At 51.5% G+C, this 25,565-nt stretch overlaps 1 protein-coding gene across 2 annotated transcripts; it reads left to right on the plus strand.

Moving 5' to 3' along the window:
* Positions 1 to 221: 221 nt before the first annotated feature.
* Positions 222 to 18,061, plus strand: egln2 (egl-9 family hypoxia-inducible factor 2). Of its 2 annotated transcripts, none has more exons than XM_064302142.1 (6): positions 222 to 865; positions 1,768 to 3,192; positions 14,253 to 14,372; positions 14,915 to 15,051; positions 16,717 to 16,784; positions 17,021 to 18,061. In XM_064302142.1, the coding sequence occupies exons 2-6, from the start codon at positions 2,014 to 2,016 to the stop codon at positions 17,071 to 17,073; spliced, it is 1,557 nt and encodes a 518-aa protein (XP_064158212.1). In that variant the 5' UTR covers positions 222 to 865; positions 1,768 to 2,013; the 3' UTR covers positions 17,074 to 18,061. The 2 variants fall into 2 exon arrangements, with proteins under 2 accessions (XP_064158212.1, XP_064158211.1); XM_064302141.1 differs by having other exon boundaries at positions 222 to 771.
* Positions 18,062 to 25,565: the final 7,504 nt, after the last annotated feature.

A 25,565-nucleotide genomic window follows, 5' to 3' on the forward strand; every position in this document is an offset into this window, starting at 1 on the left:
CTAGAGACCACGACGGCCCGAATGCCATGTAGCCTAGGCTACTTGACATTGTACATCTGACAGGTCGGCAGAGACCTCTGTAAATATTTAAATTATCCTTCATCGCACACAAAATTGGTCTAGGCCAATTGAAAACGTACACGAAAACAGAATTTTTATCAAAATATCCAAGAAAATGAACAAATGATCTCTTTAAGCAATGTGAACTGAAATGAACTGTTTGTGTGCGTCTATGCAGAATTTCGATATAGTACATATTATGTAGCCTAACAGTAAATCCGACGCAAAGCCTTCGCGTTGCACAACGCTTGACATCCTCCTCTGATGGGCGAATTATTTCTGTAAGATACCACACCAAGCAACATTAACCATGGGCTTCCGATCAATGAGCAAGGAAATCATTTTCTACTTCTTTTTTATTTTGTTTTTTTGTAGCAAGTCCCATCGTCACGTGATTTGTGTGTGCACGTGTAATTGACAGAGAAGCTCATGGAGAGGGAGAGAGGAACGATAGGGCGAGACGCGAGTGGAGGCACTCGAGGCAAACCGAACTCGTTTTGGCGACCGACGGGGCCCTTCGGGTGTAACTGTCCTCGCCCGAGGTCCCTCTGACGCCCATAATGCCGTTTAAAAATGTAATAAATAGTCATTAATGAAACTAGAATAATTTCAACACAAAGAGAGAGCAGATAAGATATGGGCAAGACTATCCCGGAAATCATATCTACACGCAGCCGGTCACGTACTGTATGTTTGTTCCCTGTCACAGAGGTAAGCTGTAACTTGCATTTGCTTTGTGTGTGCGCATTTACTGGAAAACACATGCAAGCTGAAGAACATGCCTCTAAGCACAGTTTATTCTGAAGTGAGTAAATAATACATTTCATTTATGATTTTAGAATGGACAATACGTATGTACACGTTAGGAACGTGTTGGGTTGGTAGGCTAGTAGTAGGGCTCAATCGTGGAAAGAAAACGGGCGTGCTGGGTAGCCTATGTAACGTGTGATCGCTGTCTAAAAGTTATTTCTGTAGATTATGATGAAAAGCGCAAACCAGACACGTTCACTAACCATTTTTAAGTGACATTTCTCGTTGGTTATATATGAGGATTGTTCTCCTTACCGAATTAGCAAGTATAACGGCTTCACTATGCAAGTAGCTTACGATGATACAATCTAAAAATATACAAGTAACGTTAATAGTTCGTTTCTGTTATGTCGTGCTGTTTGTTACAAAAACGTAACTTGTTCTTCATTAAAACGTCAACTTGAAGCAGAAACCTGGACGTTACGTAGCCTACATTCGAGCAAAAAAACAACTATGATCCTAAACGTAGAACTGTCACGTAGGCTAACTATGATACTAGCCACGAAACTGACAGCTTGTCTGTAAAGTAGCTAGCCTACATATCGCTTGTTTTTATCAGGGTTCGTCCTTTAAATTTGGTGAAAACGTCAACCCATTATGTGTTTCTCCAGAAATTCTCCTCGTCATTCTGTAAATATTGAATAAGGACTCGCGGATATAGTCATATAACAAGACTTTCAAACGGCAGCTGATTGCAGTTGGATTATGTTTTAGTATCACGCCATCTCATTTACTAGCTACGTTTTATATTTGAACGTGTGGCTTAAGTTAAATTAAATAGGATAATTTACCTTTCCGTATCTGATCTTCAACATCTTTCAAGTCTTTTAGCGTAAGTAGCTATTGATTGTACATGAGCAAATGCCGGCCATAATTCTTTCATTTTGTATCCTATAGGAATATTCCAATCCACAGACGAGAAGAAAACAGAAAGGAGAGAAGGCTTGTCTCTTTAAAGAGAGACATTGCCTGACAGAAAGACCGAGAGAAGTCTTTTAAATATGAAACTTTCTAGCACTGTAGTGCCGCTCTCCGCTCGTTGCGCTGCCAGTCGTGCTGCACACTCGCATTTCAAAAGAGTATTTAGCAGAAAATGGGGAGCGGACGTGAGCTACGTGCGCATCTAACACTAGACGAGATGAAATGGAGAGCTTTGAACACACGGACCTTATAAACAAAAGCTCTTCGCACGGATCAGAGAGCCGCTCTTCCTCGCAGCAGAAAAACGGTGACAGAGACCTCCTTGTCCGCGGCTCTGATACACAGCCACGACCGAACATGGGATTGAACGCGCCAGGAGGAACCGCCACGGCGGCGGAGCTGCTCGTCGACCTGGCCTCTAAAACGACCGCCCCTGGATTAGCAGTTATTAAGAAACAAGTGAAGACAGGTCTACCACTTTACCACAGCAGTGTCCTGTCCCCTGCCGCCACCGCTAAAGGCAGCTGCCATGGTGGTTTGGCGCAGACGCCTAACGGCTACGTGAACGGAGTGGCGGAGATGCCGAGTGGCCTCACGCAACCCCTGAGCAGCGCGAGGGAAAATGGGGACAGCCTCCTACACAACACATTTGAGCCTTTGATGAAACGAGGGAAGGCAGAGCTGTGTTTCAGGCAGCCACAGAACCAGCGAAGAAGAAGCAGGGAGAATGAGGACTCGGATCTGCTAGCAGCAGTCGGGTCTGGGGCTGTCAATCGGGGGATTCACAGACCTGGGGAGCTGCCAGTCGTCGACTGTAAGAGGCGACGGGTGGAGGACAACCAGCACAGAGCAGGTTCCAGAACGGCGAAGGAACCGGTGCCTCAATCAGCCGTCGTCGATGGCAACGGGCTTCTTGGCAACCCGCTGCCCGACAGCCACAGGCTTTACCACGGCAACCAAAAAGCAGTGGGCGGCTCAAGGCCCCCACCGGACTCCGCCCCTCCGGGACAGAAGACGTGCACGTCGCCGACGGAGGCCCCGCCCATCCCGCCGCCGGCGCCCGGCTGGTCGCCGGAGCGCTTCGCCCAGCAGTACATCGTGCCCTGCATGAAGTACTACGGCATCTGCCTGAAGGACGGCTTCCTGGGGCCGCGGCTGGGCGAGCAGGTGCTGGAGGAGGTGGAGACGCTCAACCAGAGCGGCAAGTTCCGGGACGGCCAGCTGGTCAGCCAGCGCGCCATCCCGTCCAGCAACATCCGCGGCGACCGGATCGCCTGGGTGGAGGGGCGGGAGCCCGGCTGCGAGGGCATCGGGGCGCTCATGGCGCACATCGACGAGGCCGTCATGCACAGCAGCGTGAACGGCCAGCTGGGAGACTGCGTCATCAACGGCCGCACCAAGGTGAGAGAGCGCCGCGGGGCGCGGGGGCGGGGGCGGGGGCGAGGGCGAAGGCCAGTTTCAGTTTGAGCTGGCGTGTGACCCGGGCGGGGGGGTGGGGGGGGGGGGGCATCGTAAAGGCCCGCCCCTCCCTGCTGGGGCTGATTTGCATTCAGGTTAAGCGCCCAGACGATAGGGCTTTCAGGGTCAGGCGATTTGATACCGGGCGAGGTATTGCGATTTCGCGAGTTCCTTCTCATGCAAAGCGTGGTGGGCGGTGGGGGTGGGGGTGGGGGGGGGGGTCCTCCTCACGCATATTTATGAAAAAAGGGAAATTTTGCTGAAGCCTGAGGGTGGATGTAGGTTCACAGGATCAGAGTCTGGATTTTGTTTTCATCTTGAGTGCATACATGTTCCCCAAGTCTCCTACAAACAGTCCCTTCCTTGGCAGAAGCACATGCACACTATCTGCCCTTGTGATCAGTGTCTCTCCTTGGCTTTGAAGGCTGCTTTTTCTATCTCAATCTCTCACCCGTACGCAAACAGCGCATTCTTACTACTAGTAAGGTCAGTCGTGTGCGTGCGGGTGTGCTTGTGTCGAGTACGCCATTTTGAGCTGCTGCTGTAGCTTTTTATTTTTTTAGCTCTCGTAATTTAGCGCTGGACCGTGTCATCCAGGCTGAATATTAGTGTTTGCATAACGGAGAGCGTCAGTAATGACTGAATAGAAAATACAATTTTATGAGAGCATTTATAAGCAAAATAATGCTATAGCTGAAGATATTAAAATTGTCTTGTTAGGTCTCTGTTCCCATCAGAAAGGCAGTTTAAAACAGGGAGCCGCTCGTAAGCAACCTGTTTCTTTTAGGCATGCCTTGATATTTGATTCTGGTGATGTCAGAAAGCAACCACTTGTGCGTTCCTAACCCCCTCCCCCCCCACCCACCCACTCTGACCCCCTGCATTTAGAAACCCACCACCTACCAACTCCCCCCCCCCCTCGGACCTGCGTCATTGTACGTGCCTGTCCTCTAAAGAATGCCGCTGCACGTCACATGGCCTCTCACGCGGGGGTCTCAGCATCACCCGTTACTATGCCTGGCCCCCGGGATCACGGGGGTCAAACAAAGGTCAGCCGAAGGGAGAACGCAAAATAAAAACCCAGGGTGTCGTGAGTTACAGCCGGCGGGGGGTAAATCTGTCCCTCACGAATGTGTTTACGGTCCAGGGCCCACCACAGGCATGCCTTCTGTCTGGCTGCAGGCCCCTTTGATTGTGTGATTTTATTTTTTTATCCGGCATTGTGCTGCATGCCAAAACGGAGACGTATCCCCAGAACAGTGCAGTGCCAGTCCACTGTGAGCTAACCCCACTGGAAGACACTGTGAAGTTAATCTAAAAAGGAGCTTCATTCGTCTCCGATCTGTTGTTCGGGAGTGCCAGGCTGCGAGTCTGTTCCCAAATTGCAACCTTCTTACTTCTTACTGTTATTATACGAGCAAGTAGCCTAATGCTCAGCGAGGAAAGACCAGCATCCACTGAATCCCAGTGAAAAGTACTGCCATGTTCTGGGGAATTCCCAGAACTAGTCAAGAGATCCCCAAAATGTCCCTCGCTCCCATTTAGAGAACCTGCAGGGTAGCCACACCCACTCCCACTCCCACTCCCACATCCTATGAGCTGACTGCTTTTAAGAGAAAGGCAGCTTGGCCCATGCATTGATTTCCAGTCAGCCTTTTATGATTTTTTTAAGGACCAATGGAGCAATGGCGCAGCCTAGATCAAAAACTGCCTGATATGTGTTTTTTTTAATATGTTTGGGTTGCTTATGAGCTTCTTCTCCAAATTGTAAAACTCCATTTAAGCCCCGCTCCACCTCTACTGCCTCTCTTTGAGTTCCTGGCATGCTTTCTGGGTGCCTATATTTAGGCTATCTGGTTGTATTTTCATTAAGCAAGACAACTGAGCGCCGTGTCAGAAGACTAGCGCTTCACACGTTGCACAGTGCGCAGTGGTGTTAGTCTCAGTAGTGCGAGAAGTGCATTATAAACAGCAGCGTTGGCCCTCTGCGAAGCCAGAGCGGATTCAGATGAGCGCATTTACATGTGAAGAAGAACCGCCCTCGTCCTAAAGAGCTTCTTAAGGGAGAGGTGCTACAGACAGGGGGATTTAAATTACATCATTTTGTTACTGTATGGATATGTACTAGCATAGCATCGAAGGTGCTGTTCTCATTAGCATGTAGCGGACGGAGCAGATTTGGGTTCGCTTTCCCAGCCCTTTATCGTGGTGACGTAGATCACGCGGTTGAGCGTCAAGAGAGAAGACAAAAAAAGAAAACGTACGGATGCCCTGTGGCCTGGGGGGGGGGGGGAGGAGTTAGGGAACATGACATCATCGTCTTGCCCAAAGGATACGTGCGTTTGAGCTGGACCGATGTGAGCAGGAGGGGGTGTGGTGACCATGGTAGGGGTGGTTTTGGGGGAGGGGTTGTGATTTGTCTGTAAGTGGAAAAGAGGGCTTAGGTTGCAGAGCATGGAATGGGGGAAGGGGTGTACAGTATGGGGGGGGCGACAAGGTCACAACACCAGTATGGCTCCTCACAAAAACCTCACCTCTACCTTCTCCATCCTTCTCTCAGCCTCATATAACCTCCTCAGTGTTTCTCTCTCTCTGTCTCCTTTTGCTCTCTCCCTCTCTCCACTTTTTTCCCTCCCCCCCCCCCCCCCCCCCCGCAGTGTCTTATCAGCTCTCGGCTTGCTTGTCTGCCAAAATATTTCGCCCCGGTTTCCCTGGCAACAGGACACACAGAGCATTGCAGTGCAAATGCATCCCAGTGCCGGTCCTGCAACTTTATCCAGCGCAGCTCCCTGGCTCTTACGTCATGCGTTATTCCAATGCGCGGCTGCATGCAGCCTTCTGTAGCTGGAGACGTGCCTGCAAAACTGCCCTGTGTACGTAGCGAGAAAACAACAGCTGAACCGGCCAGTGTATGGGAGTAAGATGCTGAGTTTACTGACTGCACGCACAGTCATACACACACACACTCACACAGTCTCTCACACACACACACACACACGCACACACACACACACAGTCTAACACACACACAGTCTCTCTCTCTCTCTCACACACACACACACACACAGTCTCTCTCTCTCACACACACACACACACACACACAGTCTCTCTCTCTCACACACACACACTCTCTCTCTCTCACACACACACACTCACACAGTCTCTCACACACACACACACACACACAGTCTCACACACACACACACACAGTCTAACACACACACAGCCTCTCTCTCTCACACACACACACACACACACACACAGTCTCTCTCTCACACACACATGCACAGTCTCTCTCTCACACACACACACACATACACACACACGTGCATAGTCTTGCACACACACACACACACACACACATACACACACACACAGTCTCACACATACACCGAGGAGCAGGTCTACGGAGAAGCCAGCCGCCAGTGGGTCGGCAGATAGACATGTCACAGTAGTCTGTGCTTAACACATCTCCCATAGCAAGATGGATCACCTAGAGAGGAGGATGAGAGAGAGATGGAGTAGAGAGAAGAAAAGACGACTAGCAGACAAAAACAACGAAAGAGAGAAAACACAAGACAAGAGAGAGAGTAAAAAGCAAGAAGACAGAAAAAAGAGAGAGAGAGAGTGAGAGACACAGAGAGAAGAGATAGAACAAGACAGAGAGAAGAGGAGCAGGAGAGAAGAGAGGAGATAGAAGAAGTAGGTAAGGAGACACGCATAGAAGATGTGGAACGAGAGAGAGAGAGAGAGAAAGAGAGAGGAAGAGTAGGAAGAGATAGACAGAGATAGAGTGAGAGACAGCAGTGCCAGAGACACACACACAGAACATCGGTAGTCATGCTGTCTAGCAGGGCCTGTCCTTAGAGATCTCTCCTCCTGGGGCTCGAGGGTCAGACTCTTCATTATGGACCAGACTGAATTTCACTTAAGCAAATACTGCTAACTAATTCAATTGGGACCAGTATACAAATACTTATTGGTACATTAAAGAAAAATAAAAAACGAAAGCGAGAAAGCCTCTCATTGTGAATGTGTGGCACTGCTGGTGGACTCGCGGCCTGTCGCCGGAGCTGGTTCAGTTTCAGCAGGTGCACGCTGCACTGCGGCTGAGTGCTGCGTGAGTACGCACAGCCTGGGAAAAGTTCTGGAAGTGGGCAGCGGACCCGGTGTGCCTGGCTCAGAGCCTGGGACAGGCACTCTGGCCCTCGCAGGTGGTCAGTTCTGCAAACCTGAGGGAGGGGGGCGGTGCTGTCTGCTGCAGTAGACCAGCACTTGCCAGCAGGTTCTCACGTGTTTTAGAAAATGTGTAATGGGAAATCTTTTTCTTTTTTCTTTCTTTTTTACATGTTATAATTGGTATAGCAACGGGTCACAGCGTGTGTAGCCAATGTCTTTTGCAACCCCTCACCCCCCCCCCCCCCACCCCCAAGGTTTTGGTACAAAAAATAAATAGGAGTTCTGGGATGAATGCAAGGACGAGTCCATTTGTAATCATTCCGAGAAAAACGTCCTGCCCCTCGTCACAAGGGGATGAGTCACCGGGTTTACTGTACGGGAGGCCTGGGGTCAAGGTCTGTGTTTGCACCCCCACCCCCACATGCAGGGGAGGGGGGGGGGGGTGGAGAATGCTGATCAGCTTGATAGCCCTGTTAATCATTCTATTAAAGACGGCAAACGAGGCTGTACAGTGGAACGGAGCTGTGGGGTCGTGGGTGGCAAGTACAGTCAAGATGGAGGAGACGAACTTTGCCCAGCAGATGACAGAGGCATTTACAGAACCTGTGCAAACACTTTTTTTTTTTTTTTGCATTTAAAGTGTTTAGTAAGCCAAAAGGTAAAAGGTGCATGCTTGATTATATAAATGACACAAACATATCAATTGTGTGTTGTTTTGTTGTAAAATAATAAAATAGAATTTTTGTGTAAAATGTTTCATTTCTGAATGACACTTCACAAGAGCTGGGGGTCTGCCTGTTCTGTATGGATGCCAAGTTCACTCCTGATTGGCAGCCCACCAAACAGTCGCACTGCTGATTGGTTAATATATTAAATGGCGCGTTAGTTACGCAAGACCTCCATGGCCTCCGAATTACCAGTATGAAATCCTCCCGTAAAACTTTCTTGTTTTTAGGTTAAAAAAAAAGACTTAATTCTCAACCGAATGAAACGAAGCTTAATATCATCGTTTTATTTGGTTCTTTATGCGTTACATAAGACAGAAGCAATCGGTACCTCTAGGTAAAACAGGATCTGGGGCACAGTTACTCACTCCTGCTCCATTAAGCAGCCCTAATGGATCGTTTTATGGCTCTGTCTCTCGGAAGCGTGGCCTCCAGGGCCGAGCTGTGAGATGTGTTAGCCGCCGCTGGCTAACCCTGCCCCCTGTCAGCTCCTCACCCTGCGCCCAGACGGGCCCCCTCGCACCCGTGCAGCGCGCACGGCCAGCGGAGTAAACATCTTTACCGCCACGTGCGGAGATAAACACTGGAGCCCAAGTGACCACACGTCTCCACGCGTGCGCTTAGCCCCGCCCCGCCGAGGGGTTTGACGGACGGGTACACGCTCCCTCCCTGGTGCTCGCGCGCTCACCCCCCTGATACTCCCCTCCTCCCGAATTCTCCCAGCAGTCTGTCCCCCTCTGGTCTGTGCTGGGTGTCTGAACACAGCAGCACAGCGCTCGCAGTGCAGGAAGACAGCAGGACGTCCTGTAACGATGCTCGGCACATCCAGTCCCCGTACGCTCGGTTTTAAGCGGGAGCGATAGAGAGCCCCGCCGGTAGAGCTCTTCTGGCAGCGGTTTGGGACAGCGGTTTGGGACAGCGCATTCCGCAGAGCGCTAATTGAGGAGCTGCCGCTGCGTTAAGTGCTTAGGCCTCTGTGATTACCCGCCGGAGCGCGGAGAGGGGGTGCGCCCGGCTCTCAGGCCTCAGTACATCCCTTGTGACACGCGCAGTGATTGGTGCGTCTGAGGTCAGGTGATCCTCACCGTGTTCCGCGAGAGCGGCGTGACTCAGCTGACGGGATCAGCGGCGGGGGTGACTCATCCAGACGGATCAGCTGTCCCTCTGAGCCCTGGTCCATACGCTGCGGGGGGAGGGAAAGAGGGGTTAGCAGGGGAAGAGATGGAGGGAACGACCCAAAAAAAAGGCAAGGTGGAGGCAGCAGGAGTTAAAAGAAGCGAGAAAGGTGATAGATGGGGCGGTTAGAAAGAGAGAGGGATGGCAGAAGGTGGAAGAGAGGGGGAGAGGAAGCGGGGGAGCGGAGGTGAGCTATGTGGCAGGGGAGGGAGAGTTAGGGAGGGACGGAAGGACAGAGGCTGCTTTCCCGTAAAGCACAGCCGTGTCTGAGCAGCGCTCCGTCAGGAGCGAGCAGCGTGCGGCCCCGCGGGGGGGAGGGGGGGGAACCGGAGACCGCACCGCGCCCCCCTTATCGACCGAGCCGTCCCGCGCTCTCCCGAACCTGCTGACTCGACCGCGGGCTCAGGAAACGGCGCGGCGTGGCGTAGCTCGCGGCTAGCGGCTCCCGGCTCAGCGCCAGGCTGTCCCCGCGCCACTTCAGCCTCGTCTCACCCCTCCGTCATCCCTCGCTTTTCCCCTGTCCCCCCCCCCCCCCTCCCCCCAGTGAATTTGTTTTTTACAGTTTTTTTTTTTTGTACCCCTTGATCGTCGTGTTCCAGTACAGTTTGTTCAGGGTTTTACTGCGCTTGATGATTTGCCAGGTATTGCCGGCCAGGGGCTTGCAGGTGATAGACTGCAGATTTGAAAAGAAAATAGCGCTGGCGTCGAGCGGAGAGGCACTTTGCTCCGCCGGCCGGCCGTGTTTTTTCGGGGGGGGGGGGGGGGGGGAGTGGGCGGTATCTGTCTCCAGGTCAGTGGGCTTGGGAGTTAGATACACAGGTGCTAATCCCTTAGATTCCCTTTCCTGTATTTTAGCATCCGTAGGGATCGGTGCCGTTTTGGCTGTGGGGGTCGCCCCTTGTCCGGGGCTGTAATGCGAAGTTAACTGAGGTTCATCAGGGGTCATTATACAGACCTGCAGTTGTCTGTGCAAGCTATCAGCTTAAAGGATGCTTATGCGTATTATAAAATAAAATCCAGGCGGGTCGTTGTTTGGACTCTTCAAGCATTAATAAATCATCCCTGCAAGATTCATTGACTTGGCGTCTGTTTGCTAAAGCGCTTCTCTGCGTTTTACCTGACGAGCGCGAGCGAGTGATTTAAGCCGGTATAAATCACCATGTCCTCCATGTTTGGGATCTCAGCCGACTGCTGGCCCCCGGAGGTGCTTCCGCTCTTTGATTGGCAGGACACCTCTTTTTTCCCCAGAAAGTATCCCATTTAACTCGAGCGTGATTCGGTTTTAATTTAATGTGACGCGCACACGTTACATGATAATTACGGGGCCGGCGACTGATTATCGTTTGTAGAATGGCCCCGGGCGCCTCTTCAGTGAGCAGCTTCCAGAGGGAGTCTGTCGCGTTGAGGCAGCAGAGCGGTTGTGGGGAACTGAAAGGACTGCCGTGCAAAATGTTTGTTAAGAGCTTTTTTTTTCCAAGCGCTGAGAACTGAACACAGCTCGGGTGAAACAGAGGGTTTGATTTTGGGATTTGGGGGGCCGGTCAACCACTGCATGTAAGGGTACGAGGGAGGAACACAGGGTAATGGGCCCAGACCAAAAGGGGCCGGTTTTCATTTTGACTGAAATACAGGGCTTCATATGCTTTGCATTTCATTCATAAGAGCTGAATTGTGTGCATTCAGGAATGACTGTAGCCATGATAGAGCAGCAGTGGCAGTAGTTACCGTGGTGACAGTAGAGCAGCAGTGGCAGTAGAGCAGCAGCAGTGGCAGTAGTTACCATGGTGACAGTAGAGCAGCAGTGGCAGCAGAGCAGCAGCAGTGGCAGTAGTTACCATGGTGACAGTAGAGCAGCAGTGGCAGTAGATCAGCAGCAGTAGCAGTAGAGCAGCAGTGGCAGCAGAGCAGCAGTAGCAGTAGAGCAGCAGTAGCAGTAGAGCAGCAGTGGCAGTAGAGCAGCAGTGGCAGTAGATCAGCAGTAGCAGTGGAGCAGCAGTGGCAGCAGAGCAGCAGTGGCAGCAGTGCATTAGTAGTGTTTGTTGTGATTCAGCGGCAGTGGGCAGCCAGGCCTGCTCTGGCCCTCTGTAAGCCAGGATCAGCAGTAGCAGTAGAGCAGCAGTGGCAGTAGATCAGCAGTAGCAGTAGAGCAGCAGTGGCAGCAGAGCAGCAGTGGCAGTAGATCAGCAGTAGCAGTAGAGCAGCAGTGGCAGTAGATCAGCAGTAGCAGTAGAGCAGCAGTGGCAGCAGAGCAGCAGTGGCAGTAGTGCAGTGGTGGCTGTAGAGCAGCAGTGGCAGCAGAGCAGCAGTGGCAGTAGTTACCATGGTGACAGTAGAGCAGCAGTGGCAGTAGAGCATTAGTAGTGTTTGTTGTGATTCAGCGGCAGTGGGCAGCCAGGCCTGCTCTGGCCCTCTGTAAGCCAGCATCAGCAGTAGCGCTGCTTTCTCCTCCTCCGGGATGAGCGCTCGGATAACCATCGTGGGGGGGTGGGGGGGTTTGTTTAGACGGTGTGGGGATGAAGTGTTCTCTCCTGGGCCTGATAAGGCCCTGACCAAATCACTGCTCCTCAGCCCCACACGAGAGCCCAGATGGCTCAAATTCCTCACCCCTCCCCTCCCCCCTCGTCCCCCCACACACCCCCATCCCACCCCCTCCCTCAGAGCAGGCATGCCTGGCATCGAGCGGGGGGGGGGACCTCCGCCCCGTTTTAAAGGCCGGGTCCAGAGCACAAAGGCCACATGCGTGCAGTGGGCAGCACTGGGCTGTAAATCCTGCCACCGAGTCAGATTGCTCATCGCAGGGCCAAATAAAGACTCGTCCTTTAAGTGTGCATGAATGCTTATTAACGCGCTGCGGTGCGTCGAGACTGTCAGTGTGCGTGATATGCGATATCGAGCTCTCTTTGAGTCCGCTGGCGCGAAGGCATTAGAAGTGTGAAGCAGGCCTAAGGACTCGCGCTCTAGTGCTGTTGCAGTGAACGTGCCTGAGCAGAGACTGAGGCCCACACCGGCGGGAGGCCTGGAGGGTGGATCAGGGGTCAGCTGCACAGCCGCCGTCCAGCGCATCTGCTCACCAAATGTGCCCCAAATGCACGGAGAGCAGACAGCGCAGGAGTGCCGGTCACAGTGACAGGGGACGGCTCAGGCTGGTGACTGGCACACGGCCTGCGAATGAACTCTGTGGGATCGGAGCGCGAGCGTACCCTGGCGGGGGTACTGCCTTAAAATGCTCTCCGGCACTGCGATGGTTAATCCCTGCGGTGAGGGGGAGGAGGGGGGGGGGCGGGGCTTGAGCCCGACAGGAAAGGCCACGCCCCCTGCTGATGACGCAGCACTTTGCGGAACGCCGGGACGTGGCCCCCGTGCCCCTGGGCATCGCTTAAAGGCGCGGCGTCCGAATTTCGGCCCGCGCTTGGCAGGGCGACATCGTCCACCACTCAGAACCACTGCATTGCCCCCTCCCCCTTTCACTGTGACATCACCAGCCTTCAATATCTGATTTATAAGGCCTTTAGCTTAAAGGGCCGTCACTCACCGGGTCGAGTGAGGGTGAACCCTGTGACCCCGGCACGGCGTTGGGCGCTGAGTCGCTGGAAGCTGAAGAGTGGAAAGAACGCGTGGGCGGGGTGTTGCTACAGAGCGCGGGACTCCGCTCTCCTCTGTCCCAGCCAGGTACAGGAAGGGCCTCGGGGGCTGGAAACTGCACCCCCCCCACCCCACCCAACCTTCCCCCTGACTTTTAAATAACAGCCCTCTCAGCACCATATATAGAGTAAACAGGCCGACTCGGGAAGAGGGGAAGGGAATATCCAGGATTAAAATATTAAAGCAGTTCTCACACCCTGCCTGCTAGGTTTTTTTTATTGTTATGGAGCTCGGTTCACTTGGGGGTGGAGGGGGAGGGCACACGTTTGTTTACAAGGCCGAGGGGGCGGGTCATGAAAGGCACGAGAGTGGCGGAGAGTGAACAGAGAGTGGCCTCGAGTGTGCCTGCTCGACTTGTGATAGAGTATCTCTGCTGGTGTCAGTGCTTCAGAGCCCGATGTGATGGAGTATCTCTGCTGGTGTCAGTGCTTCAGAGCCCGATGTGATAGAGTATCTCTGCTGGGGTCAGTGCTTCAGAGCCCGATGTGATGGAGTATCTCTGCTGGTGTCAGTGCTTCAGAGCCCGATGTGATAGAGTATCTCTGCTGGTGTCAGTGCTTCAGAGCCCGATGTGATAGAGTATCTCTGCTGGTGTCAGTGCTTCAGAGCCCGATGTGATAGAGTATCTCTGCTGGGGTCAGTGCTTCAGAGCCCGATGTGATAGAGTATCTCTGCTGGTGTCAGTGCTTCAGAGCCCGATGTGATGGAGTATCTCTGCTGGTGTCAGTGCTTCAGAGCCCGATGTGATAGAGTATCTCTGCTGGTGTCAGTGCTTCAGAGCTGTGCTGTAAGGTTGTGACCCCGTGTTTACTGCTCTCGCTTTACTGGCGGGGGAGCGCGATACAGGGCGCTTTACACAGGCCTTTCAGTCCAGAGTGCATTTTACACAGGCACTTTTACAGAGCGCTCACGCTACGGCAGCGATCTCAGACTCGGGTCCTCAGGGCTGCTGTGTCTGCCGGCTCCTGACGCGCTCCTTAAGTGCTTAATTTAAGTCGTTGATTGGCTGAAGAGGCTACACACCTTGTTTCCTGAGAGTCACAGGGAAGCCAGCGGAGACTGCGGGGGGTCGAGAGCGCTGCTCCAGAGTCACGCAGACCGCTGACAGGTGCAGCCGGATGACACGGGCAGCCAGGATTGGTCGTTCTCGCCCACAGTCCAGCCGAGCAAAAGCAGCCTTTAACTGGAGCTGCTCTCTCTCTGCGCTGGTGTACGGGTGGTGGGCGGGGGGGGGGGGGGGGTCGAATGAGCCGCCTGCATCTGACCTCATTTCTCCCACAGGCCATGGTTGCGTGTTACCCTGGCAACGGGACGGGCTACGTGCGCCATGTGGACAACCCCAACGGGGACGGGCGCTGCATCACCTGCATCTACTACCTGAACAAGAACTGGGACGTGAAGGTACAGCGCGGCCGCCCGCCCGGGCCGGCTCCTCACCCGCTCCTCACCCGCTCCTCACCCGCTCCTCACCCGCTCCTCACCCGCTCCTCACCCACTCCTCACCCGCTCCTCCCCCGCTCCTCACCCGCTCCTCACCCGCTCTCCCTTCACGCCAGTCTGAGCCTGTGTACCGCGCACGGACGTCAGCGTGCAAGACAGGCCAATTAATTATGATTATAACGGCAAAATGAAAAATCTTTCACTTTAATCACGCAGCACTCACTTTCGAAAATAAGATTAGAGCTTGTTTTCTGGAAAAGAAAGAACTCCAAGGATAAATGGGGTTTTTTTATGAGTCCTTGAATTCTCTCTGAATCGCCCCGCTGAGTGTGATTCGCCACATTTTACTAGACGTCTGACTGGAAAAATGGAAGGATGCATTGTGTAAGCACAGGCCTCTTCTTGAAAGTTGTGAAACTGAGTGAGCGTGTGTGTGTCCGTGTGTCTGTGTGTGTGTGTGTGTGCGTACGTGCGTGTGTGTGTGTGTGTGTGTGTGTGTTCAGGTTCACGGGGGCCTGCTGCAGATCTACCCGGAGGGGCGGAGCGTGGTGGCCAACATCGAGCCCGTCTTCGACCGCCTGCTCATCTTCTGGTCGGACCGCCGGAACCCCCACGAGGTCAAGCCTGCCTTCGCCACGCGGTGAGCGAGCGGGACCCCGCCGGGCACGGGGGGGGCAACACGGTTCCACCCCAAATCCCTCACCATCACAGACAGGGCGAGGGCATCACACCCTGACATGCGAATACGCTTTGAGCTTTGAAATAGCAAAATGATTACATTTAAGAGGCTGTGTCATTGGCACTACATACCTTACTGATCCTTCTCCCAGAATTCAGCGCAAGGTGGGATCCCTGCAGGGTTAATATAACAGAGATTCAGTGGTGATGTCATCACCCTGAAACCAGAAAGGAGCACCTGCAGTTAGTCACGGAGTGAGCTGGTGACAGCAAACAGGGCAGCAGTGATGATGACCTTTCCGTTGCTTCCTGCCTTGTGTAACTTTACGGGCCCCTTGAATGTATTCTGACATTCTACAAAGTTAGCCTCTGAAATTACACTGAATATGTGGGGATGGTGGAGAGAAAGAGAGACCGAGAGAGAGAGAGAGAGAGAGAGAGACAGAGAGACAGAGAGACAGAGAGAGACAGAGACCGAGAGGGAGACAGGGAGGGGGGAAGTGTTGGGGGGGGGTGACAGAGAGAGGGGAAGTGTTGGGGGGGGTGACAGAGGGAGGGGAAGTGTTGGGGGGGTGACAGCTGGGGGCCGGGGCGGTGTTCAGGAAGCACGCCTTTCCTGCGCTCAGGCTGCCAGCGGGTCAATTAGAGCGCTGGCTTTCAGGGGAAAGGGACCGGAATAAACAGAGCGGGCCTGCTCTCCTGGAGCCCAGCGTTAACCCCCTCCTGCCCCGCGCCTCTCCATGCCCCCCTCCTGCCCCTCTGCTCTCCCCTGCCCCCCTCCTCTCCGCTCCTCCCCTGCCCCCTCCTCCCTCTCCGCCTCCCTCCCTGCCCTCCCCCCTCCTGCCCCGCTGCTCTCCCCTGCGCCCCCTCCTCTCCCTGCCTCCTCCCTGCCCCTCCTCTCCGCTCCTGCCTTCACGACCAGGGCTCCCATCAAAATGATGTTTTCATCCCTCACCCAGAAATATGAATTTCTTCTGCTAATATGACTCATCATCCACCACTCTCTTTCTTCCCTGTTTCACTTCACAGACCTACTCCCTGTGATTCCTGCTTTGCTCTCTCTTTCAAATTTTCCATTTCAAAATGCCTCATTGGCATGGTATATTAAAATACATATTGCTAAAGTGTTGATTATTAATAGGAATTAATAACAACCATAACAATCATAGTGGCAATAAGAACAATAGTTATGAATATAAAATGGATAAGAGTAAGAGTAGTAAAAACAATAATACTACTATTGATAATATTTATAACTGTATAATGCTGTAAGTACTATTATAATAAACACTGCCAAACCTGCCATCACTTTAAATGCTAAGCAGACAAATCAGCAGCATACATCATATTACTGTCTCCCTTTCTCTGTCCCTGCCCTCCATGTCCCCGCCTTATACCAAAGAACAGTATGCGAGTCTTCAGGTGCTCTGATGTTCTGTCTGTCCAATGACAAGCCCTCTGACCCCATCCACTGTCACTGTTTGTGACATCATAGCCGGCAGTCCAATGCCAGGCCCCCTGACCTCCCTCTGTGTCCTTTCCTCTTGTGACATCATACCTGGCAGTCCCAAGCCAGGCCCTGCCCGGGAGAGGTGCACACTGACCTGTTTTCTCCTGTGTCTGGCAGCTATGCTATCACGGTCTGGTACTTTGACGCCAAGGAGCGAGCTGAAGCCAAAGAGAAGTACCGATTGGGTGAGTCCCGTCTGGCCTTATAGGAGCAAGGACACCTCACACGAGATTACCCTGTCGCTCTGTCTGAAAGTGCAAACAGAACGCTTTTAGATGGGATGTGTGGCTGTCTGCAGCTCTGTTTTGCTTAATGGTTTGAATGCTCTACAATTTAATATTCATGTCTGACTGGAGTCTCTCTTGACATATATTACTAATAAAATGTTCCTGTCGGATTCAACCCGTCTCTGTTCCCACAGCAACCGGACAGAAAGGTGTTCAAGTGCCTGTCACTTCAAGCGGCAAGTGTTAACTGGCTGGAAGCGGTCAGTCCCAGGGGTGTGTTTCTTTGAACATGTATGTGCCTACCTGCGCTGCTATTGGACGAGCTAATGAGGGGAGCCACACAGAGGCCAGCCTGCTCCATCCCACGCGGTCTCAGCGCATTAAAGCCCCGCCTCCCCGTCCTGCTTGGCTCCCCCTCCAGGTCGGCCCATGCAAGGGCGCTCCTGGCCACGTGATTGAGTCATAGAGGGGGGGAGGGCGGGGACTCTGGTGCCCCCCCCCCATACAGTGGAAGGAACAGAAAGCTCCTCCCATTTCAGCAAGGCCCAATCCTGGACATTGCACCCGATGCTGTGGGTGGCTGCTGACGGCAGTGGGGGGGGGTGTGGTGACATTGACTTGTACATTTCAATCTCAGCCTACCCCTCCAAGATCCTCAAGAAAGACTCAAACGTCCTGCCCCTGGTAACCCGCTCCTACATGTGCCAGGCTACGGACATGGAGGAGCTGCTGTTTTTGGGCTGTCCACAGGGGGCGCCATTGCGGAGTGACATCCACCTGCCGAGCAGCGGTGCCGTGGTCCCTGATCCTTTCACAGCAGAGGGACATCCCATTCGGGCCGTCGCTCAGGGGGAAGTGGACTTCGCTCACGACGGCTTCATCTCCGCCTCTGATTGGACGTTTGCGGCGGGGCCACTCCCTCCAGCCTGGTCAGCGGCGGCCGAGGAGCTGACGGCGGCTTCTGCGTCACATGGTGTACACAGATCCACGGCGCGATACAAGAAGTGCTTTTCAATCTTTTCAAAAAGTTTCTTTTGTCTTTTTTTTTTTCTTTGACTGCTATGCTTGAGCTAGGTTACTAAACAGTGCGTTCTCCAAGGACTGTGCGCAGCCGCTTGGACGTTTTGCGTTCCGAAAGCGTGCGGGCTTTTTGGACGTAGCGATGTTTACTCACACGCACAGGAGCACAGGCACTCGCGCTCGCTGACTGCTGATGGGCGTGCGGGGTGGAGGGTGTTGGTGAGCACCGTGTGCTGGCGTGTGCGTGTTGGGCGGTTGCGTGCGTGCGTGCGTGCGTGCGTGCGTGTGCGTGTGTGTGTGTGTGCGTGTTTGCGTGCGTGCGTGCGTGCATGCACATGTATGTACGTCTGTGTGTGTGGAATAGTGGGAGACGGAGAGCGAGACAGGTCCCTGGAGTGCGCTGGCTTTGCTTTCTCTGCTCAGACACTGTATGCCTTCTTGTAGGGGAAGCTCTGAGGCTGCGGAGCTCAGCGCTTGTGCTGTGTCAGGTTTCAGGGCCTGACTTCCAGCCTCCAGCCCTTTTCCGGCTGCTCGTATGATTCCCAATCGGTAACCAGGGTCAAAAGGTTCTCTTTACCAGCGCCTGGAGCTAGTGCCCAAACCCGTACCTGTTCTCCAGTCCTCTTGTGGGTCGCGAGTGCTCAAATGCATTTAACCCTCTGAAGAGTAGGTCTTTCAAAATGTTTTTTTTTTTTCAAAGTCCTAAGTCAGTGTTCTAGTACTCCAGTGCTTTCAGTTACCAGTAGTGATTATTACATCAGCATTAGAATGTTCAGCTAAGAACATTCTAATCACATATTTGTGATGTCACACCTTAAAGGGGTATTTCACTTTGGTATAACACAAGTAGCACAAGTCGTTTTGTGGAGCTTACCCCATTGTATTTGCGTAGCGTGAATACTAGCAACATCAGATGTCTGTGCACACGTTTCTGTTAGTGACAGCACTGCTCCTCCTGGTTTTCCAGGTACCCGTTCACTCCCATTCATTTCCGTGACCTCGCCAAAATTATTCGCTTCAACACACTAACTACGGAGGGTAATAGGTTGATAGAAGAGAGTACTAACGTCATAAGGTTCAAGGTTTTTTGAATATCTGGTGTATTTTCAGCACTTTATTGCCTTGAAAAGGTTGTATTATTTTAACTAAGCGATGTATCCTTGAGCACGATAACATATTCACATGGGCGCATGCATTTTAAAAAATTCAACCTTGTTTGCTGTATCTCTGTGCAGTAGCCTGTCTATCTGAAAATAGTTTCTTGTTCATAGCTAACCTAAACCTGAAAACAGCTTATAAGCTTGAAAAACCCCAGACCTTATGAAGTTAGTACTCTCTTTTTTTCAACCTTTATCCAGTGTAGTTAGCGTTTTAAAGCGATTCATTTCGATGAGGTTGCAAAAATGATTGGGAGTGAATGGGAAGACAGAGAGGAACGGTGCTGCCGCTAATGGTCAACAAGGACAGCTGATGTTGCTGGTATTCATGCTGTGTAAATACAATGGGTAAGCTCCACAAACTTACTTGTGCTATACCAAAGTGAAATATCCCTTTAAAGGTTCAAGAGGCTGTCTCACACTCACTGATGCAGAAAACCGTTCCTTTGAAGCCCCGAAGTGAGATTGGGATCTTGAGCGTTCCCCCCTCCGAGCGCACGGGGGCGGAAGAGGAGGAGGAGAAGGAGGAGGAGTGGGTGACTGCGTTCCTGCAGCAGGAAAACATTTCACTTTCTTCTCTCAGTCACACAGTTACGGAGACGTGCAAAAAAGCAAGCCAGGGACCCACAAGAGAACTCACCCTACAACTCATGGTCTATTTTCCTGGCCGGCCCTCCTGTCCAAACTGACAGAGCTCACACTTCACATGTTGTACGTGCACTATACAGCTGAGTATTCACTTCACACGCCGGGTCGAGTACATCGCTCACCGGCTATAATAGCACACCCGGGAAAGCGATCGCTAATCTGCAGGTCACAGCTCCCAGCTCTGCGGGGAGCTGCTCGATGTGGCCTGGCTTTCGGCCTATCACAGCACACTACAGCGTAGGAAGGGCAAGTGTGCGTGAGACAACGCGCCCTAGGCACTTGTGAACGGACACGCAGCCGCTCAGTATTCAGGTCTTGAAACTGCTGTTAGCGGATGGCTAAATATCGCTTCACCTGTCGACGCTCGCATGCTAACGTGGAGCCGTGCACAGGCGCCATGGTAACGGTAGGCCACGCTGTGTAGATACTGATGACGGATGGGCGAGTGGGCACGCCCTCCTCGCGGTGTTGGTCACCGCCCACCATTGCAGAAGACTAGAGCCTTAACGGCCACAGAGCAGCACCCTCTCCTTAAAGTAACACTGAAGCTTGATGCGTGAGCCTACGCTATTCGCCCTGTAGCTCGTAAGTACACGCCCCCCCCCCTCCCCCCCCTCCCCCCACTCTCCTCAGCACACAGGGGTTCAGCAGCGGGGCCTGCCTTGTATCTTCAGGCAGGTGTCCAGACGCCTAAGCCGCCATTTTGGGGTCAAGGACAGAGCTGTTAGAGCAAAGCGAGGAACAGAGGGAGGAGCCAAATCACTCAGAACAGCAAACCAGCTAGAGAAACTGAGCTTTCTGAGAAAGCGCTCTTTCTAGAAAAACACTGGACGAGCTCTGTGAAGTGTTATCTGGACAGGGGGTGCGGTGTTGGGAGGGCTGCGTGTTCTACAATTGGTAAAAATATATATATATATTTAAAGAAAAAATGCACTTTATTTTCAGAAGCGAGATAAAAGAAAAATTGAAAAAAAAAATGCTTTAAAGCTGTGGATGTTATTCAAATGCAATAGAAATTTGAAACGATGGAAAACAAAACAAAAAAAAAAAAAGGTTTGCTTAATTTTTCTGAATTTTGCAGTATTTAATTAAAGATTTGTTTTTGTTTCTACATCACCTGCCGGAATCCCAGTCATTTGTGTGGAGTTTTCTGTCCTGTTGGGGCACCTGTGTGTACCTCTCCGTGTCCTAGCTGGAGCTGCTCCTGAAAGCAGTGCACGTTGGGAGGGGGACGGGGACAGGGACGGGGGGGGGGGGATTAGGCTGTTTGGGGTTTTACTCAGCCACTGTTCCCTTCGCGCACGGACAGCGTGTTCCAGGGTGATGTAACCATAGTGAGCGCAAGGGGAAATTTGGTCACAGCTCGTTCGGCTCAGAACGTACTGAACTACGGGGGGCGGGGGGGGGAGGGGGGAGAGAGCAGCAGGACACTGTGACGCTGATGTCACAGCCCCTCTGTAAACGCCTGTCGCCGGAGCAACATTTCAGGAAACGGGCCTGCGTTCATAAAGCACCTCGGACTGCCAGCGCTGACCCGGGATCAGTTCGGCTCCTCGGCTCGTAATGGAGAAGGTCAGCATGCGGACCGGGGAAACCTGATCCCGGATCAGCGCTGTCACTCAGACGTGCGTGGTGGACGCAGGCCCGTGATCCCAGACGCAGCTGTTATCTGAGGTTGGCGGTTACGTTGCAGTGACACACGCAGGCCGCTTGTGTTACTCATTTCACCGCCGGTGCGTGTGCCAAACGGCAGGAGCACCCTCCGCGCGCACACGAATGCGGCTATCACATTCACACAGCGTACGCGGGTCCGTTCAAACGTTTTTGGGAAATTGTTAAGTGGGGTTAGGATTCCTTAAAAGTGAACCAGCGTGCTCTCCCGACCTGTAGTTAAGAACGGTCCGTTGGTGCGTTGCGCCCACCTCTCAGCTTCAGCAAAAAAAAAATGTGCTCAGCACTTCAAGAAAACAAAATCTTCAGTTTCTTTTGCAGTTTTTGTTTTGTTTTTATTTTGCAACGGGGGGGAGAAGTACACAGAGGTTTTCAGATTGATTGCATTGAAGGCCGAGGACGCGAGTATGAATTGGCTATCCCGCCTCACCTCCTCAGATTACCGCCCCGGCCCTGGCCTCGTGCGGAGCTCCCTGTGCTCCGAGGGGTGTGGAAGAGAGGTACGGGCAGCGTGTCTGGAGGAAACCTGGGCCTTCTCCTTTTTGGCCACAAATACATACTCTCTTCCTCTTTAACAGCCTCCCCTTTCTCTCTTTCCTACTGCTTCATTCGTCTCTACCTCTCTCTTTTTCTCACGTAGAATGGATTTCCTTCAGTGATCTGTACATATTTTCCCCTAGCTGTAATGACGTACTTACGAGAGCATTCGGTGCTGCAGTGTGCTGTTAGGGACAGCAGCCATCTTACGTCTTCTGTGCCTGCAAAGAAGAGGTCTGTTGGGTCAGAGCAGAGGGGCCAGTGCTCATAGACGACTTAATTAAAAAAGCCTTTGAAGAGCAGGTTTTAAAAAATAATGTTTTTTTCAAAATCCCAAGTCAGTCTGGAACTCCACTGCGTTCAGTTACCAGCAGTCATTGTTACGTCAGCATTGGAATATTTAGTTAAGAACATTCTAATGGCATCTTTGTGATGTCACACCTTAATAGATGGGGACGAATGTTCCAGAAGCGCGAGGAGGGGGAGGAGGGGGGCAGTATTGTGCAAGCAGCCGAGCGCTGTCAGCGAATCACCAATCACAGACGAATATGCTGGGAGGCAGTGACACAGTACAACTGCAGGATAAACAGACCCGACACTTTCAGGTGGGGAAACTACCACCCCTGCAAAACGTGCTGTAAATGTAAAATACAAACAAAAGGAATGTGTTAATACATCAGCATATTTTAAAAGACAGGCCTTTTCACTTATTTATTGTGAAAGTTAATGTACATTTACAAATGTATAGAACAGCATAAAATGCCACTGAAGAGGTCATTAATCATTTAGAGAAATGTTTCCTTGAATTAAGAATTTTGACAGACACATTACGTTTGTAATGTTGTTATAGTACACTCTTCATGTATAGTGTATACTAAACTTTTAAGAGGAGAAAGACTTTTGCCACATCATAGTTGCTGAGAGCACACTATTCTGAAACATCAGTCCAGGACTTTGATTAGGTTTGACATATAATGCATTTTGTACAGCTGGGAAATTCCTGACCTAAAAGGCATATCTATCTCTTAAGTGCTGTTTATGTGGCAGTAGGATGCCAAGGCTGGGGGGGGGGGTGGGGGGTGGAGGTGGAGAGAGTAGTGAGTAAACGTTTGATGCCAGGAAGGAGGACGGGCCAACATGGTGGTGGACTGTCACTCAGGACAACGGGGGTAGGCAACTGGACCTGTCGCCACGGAGACGGGGTGAGTATTTCTGAAATGGCAGTGTGGGCGAGAGGACCAGATCAACCTCAATGAGATCACTAGTGAGAGCCAGCTCCTGGTCCTGATCCTGCTACTTACTGTCTCCTCCTGTACTAACGCACACACACGTATATACAAACATACACATATGCGTACGCACACACACGACACCACACGACACACACATAAAACACCACGCAAAACACATATGCGTGCACACACGTACACGCACACATACACACACACACATACACACACGCACACACACACATACACACACACACACACACACACACACACACATCCAGTGAGCTCCGTAATTCTTGATTTGGCTCTGTACTCCACAATTTCAGATTTGTACTCAAACTATTCACATGTGGTTAAAGTGTAGATTCTCAGCTTTTATCAAAGGGTATTTTTATACGCTATGGAGCTCACATAATGCATACACAGTGCCCTTCAAAAGTATGGTAACGGTAGAGTGAAATGTGTTGCCAGGTAAATACTTACGCCATTTGAATTTGAGCTCAAAAGATGGGTATGAGACAAAAGGACAACCTGCTTTTATCTCATTGTATTTAAATGCACGTTTTTGTGGGCACTGGGGCATGCAGCCTGGAGAGTGCTGCTGATGCATTGTTCATTGGTCATTGTTGGATGGTCTGGATGAACTGGCATACTTGAAAGGTTGCTCATTTCATCTTTCCATTGAGAATCCTTCTCATCCACAGGTTTAAATGAAATATGCTGTATTTTCAGCCAAAGGTAGGCCCTCTTGCCTCCTTGACCGTAGGAGAAGCTAGGAAACCCAGTGCCCGCCGACATGTATAGTTTGCCTCTGTTTCTCAGTCATCTGAAAAGACCAGTCTGAACAGCTAACAGCATCAAAAGCAGATTGTTCTCCGCTGACACTTGGCCAAATAACAACAATTGGACTCCCCAGGCATTTCCCAGCATGCACCGCAGCTTGCGCCTGAGGGGATTGTTGTTTGTTGGGCCATGGGGGCGAGGGGGGGTGGGGGGGTGGGAGGGAAGTGGCGTGCCGTGACAGGGTGGGGAGCCGCTCACAAGGTCAGGCAGCTCTTCACATCAAAGGCTTCCCTCCCCCCCCCACCCCCCGGGGATCAGCTTCCTTCCTTCCTGAAATGATCATCAGGTAATAGAGGAATAGCCTATGCAAAACCGCTGGGAATGCTAGTGCTAACCACACAGGTGGCTCACAGAGAAGGGGGGTAGTGTGATGTTCAGGACTTCTGCAGCCATAGGAACACACATGGACACAGACACACATACACACACACACACGTGCACACACACACGCGCACACACACGCACGCACGCACACACGCACACACGCGCGCGCGCCCATACACACACACGTATGTACAGATGCACAAACAAACTGGAGCATATCCCCATATAAACTACTCCAATCGTATGCACACGGATACAAGCGTAAATCTCACCCAGAGATTGTCACTCATCACTGCGGTCTCACTTCCTTCCCTCCTCAGTGGTAACTGAAGAGCAGTCTGATTGAGCGCTGGTCTGCGATCAGCTTTACTGAGGGGCACAGGGAGTCTCGGTTTGGAATTCAGCCCCATAATCCACCCCATTTCTCACCAGTGGTTCTCAAACTCGGTCCTGGGGGACCCCTGTGTTGCTGGTTTTCATTCGAACCTCAACAGCAATCCCAGAATTTTAACAAGCTGATAATTTTTTCTTAATTAGGTGCTTTTCGTGTTTTAGAGCTGGGGTTCCAGAAAGGGCCAGGGGGGTAAACACACTCGATTCTGCTGTTGAGGTTGGAATGAAAACCAGCATACACAGGGGTCCCCTAGGACCGAGTCTGAGAACCACTGCTGTACACTGACTCAGTCTGCTAGCAGTGGTCGAGGGTAAAATAATCCCCACAGAATCTAGTCTGGAGTTAATCAAGAGTATCCTAAAATGTAGACTATTATGAAAATTAGCATACCTAACTTTGGCATTTAATGGGATAGTTTACTTTCTGGGGTTTTTAAAATATATAGTATTTCATTTTTAGTGTATGTTTTTTTGATTGGCCCAGGTAGTTTTATGTGTAATGAAGGATATTTTAGATATTTAGGGAAGTTTATGACCTGCTGGCTGTACAATGGTTGGTATGGGGGCATTCAGGCTTGTAGTCTAAAGTGAGAGAAAAATAAAAGTAACTCTGAAGCAGCTTGTACAGAACGTTATATTTCCACAGTCTGTGCATATGAGCAATTACATTTTATAGTGTTTATTCACAATTATAAACATAAATATCAGCTTTTATGTCTGGTACTTATTTCGTTGAGCTCAGCAGTCTTGCAGACGCTAGGTTATTGGAAACATTTCCAATAGAAAATATAATTAAATGCAATATTTATAAGACTCATCTAGTAATACACACACAACCTCTGGAGGCACAGTGTCGTTGTACAAGCTGTTTCAGAGCTCCTAAAATGTATTTTCTTCCTTAGCCTATGAACCCCAAA

This window comes from Anguilla rostrata, chromosome 12, assembly GCF_018555375.3.
Source record: "Anguilla rostrata isolate EN2019 chromosome 12, ASM1855537v3, whole genome shotgun sequence".
Taxonomy (NCBI): domain Eukaryota; kingdom Metazoa; phylum Chordata; class Actinopteri; order Anguilliformes; family Anguillidae; genus Anguilla; species Anguilla rostrata.

Coding starts and splice junctions, on each gene's coding strand:
- egln2 (XM_064302142.1), top strand. CDS start 2,014: ATGGAGAGCTTTGAACACACGGACCTTATAAACAAAAGCTCTTCGCAC. Junction 14,373..14,914: donor ACAAGAACTGGGACGTGAAG/GTACAGCGCGGC, acceptor GTGTGTGTTCAG/GTTCACGGGGGCCTGCTGCA. Junction 15,052..16,716: donor AAGCCTGCCTTCGCCACGCG/GTGAGCGAGCGG, acceptor TGTGTCTGGCAG/CTATGCTATCACGGTCTGGT.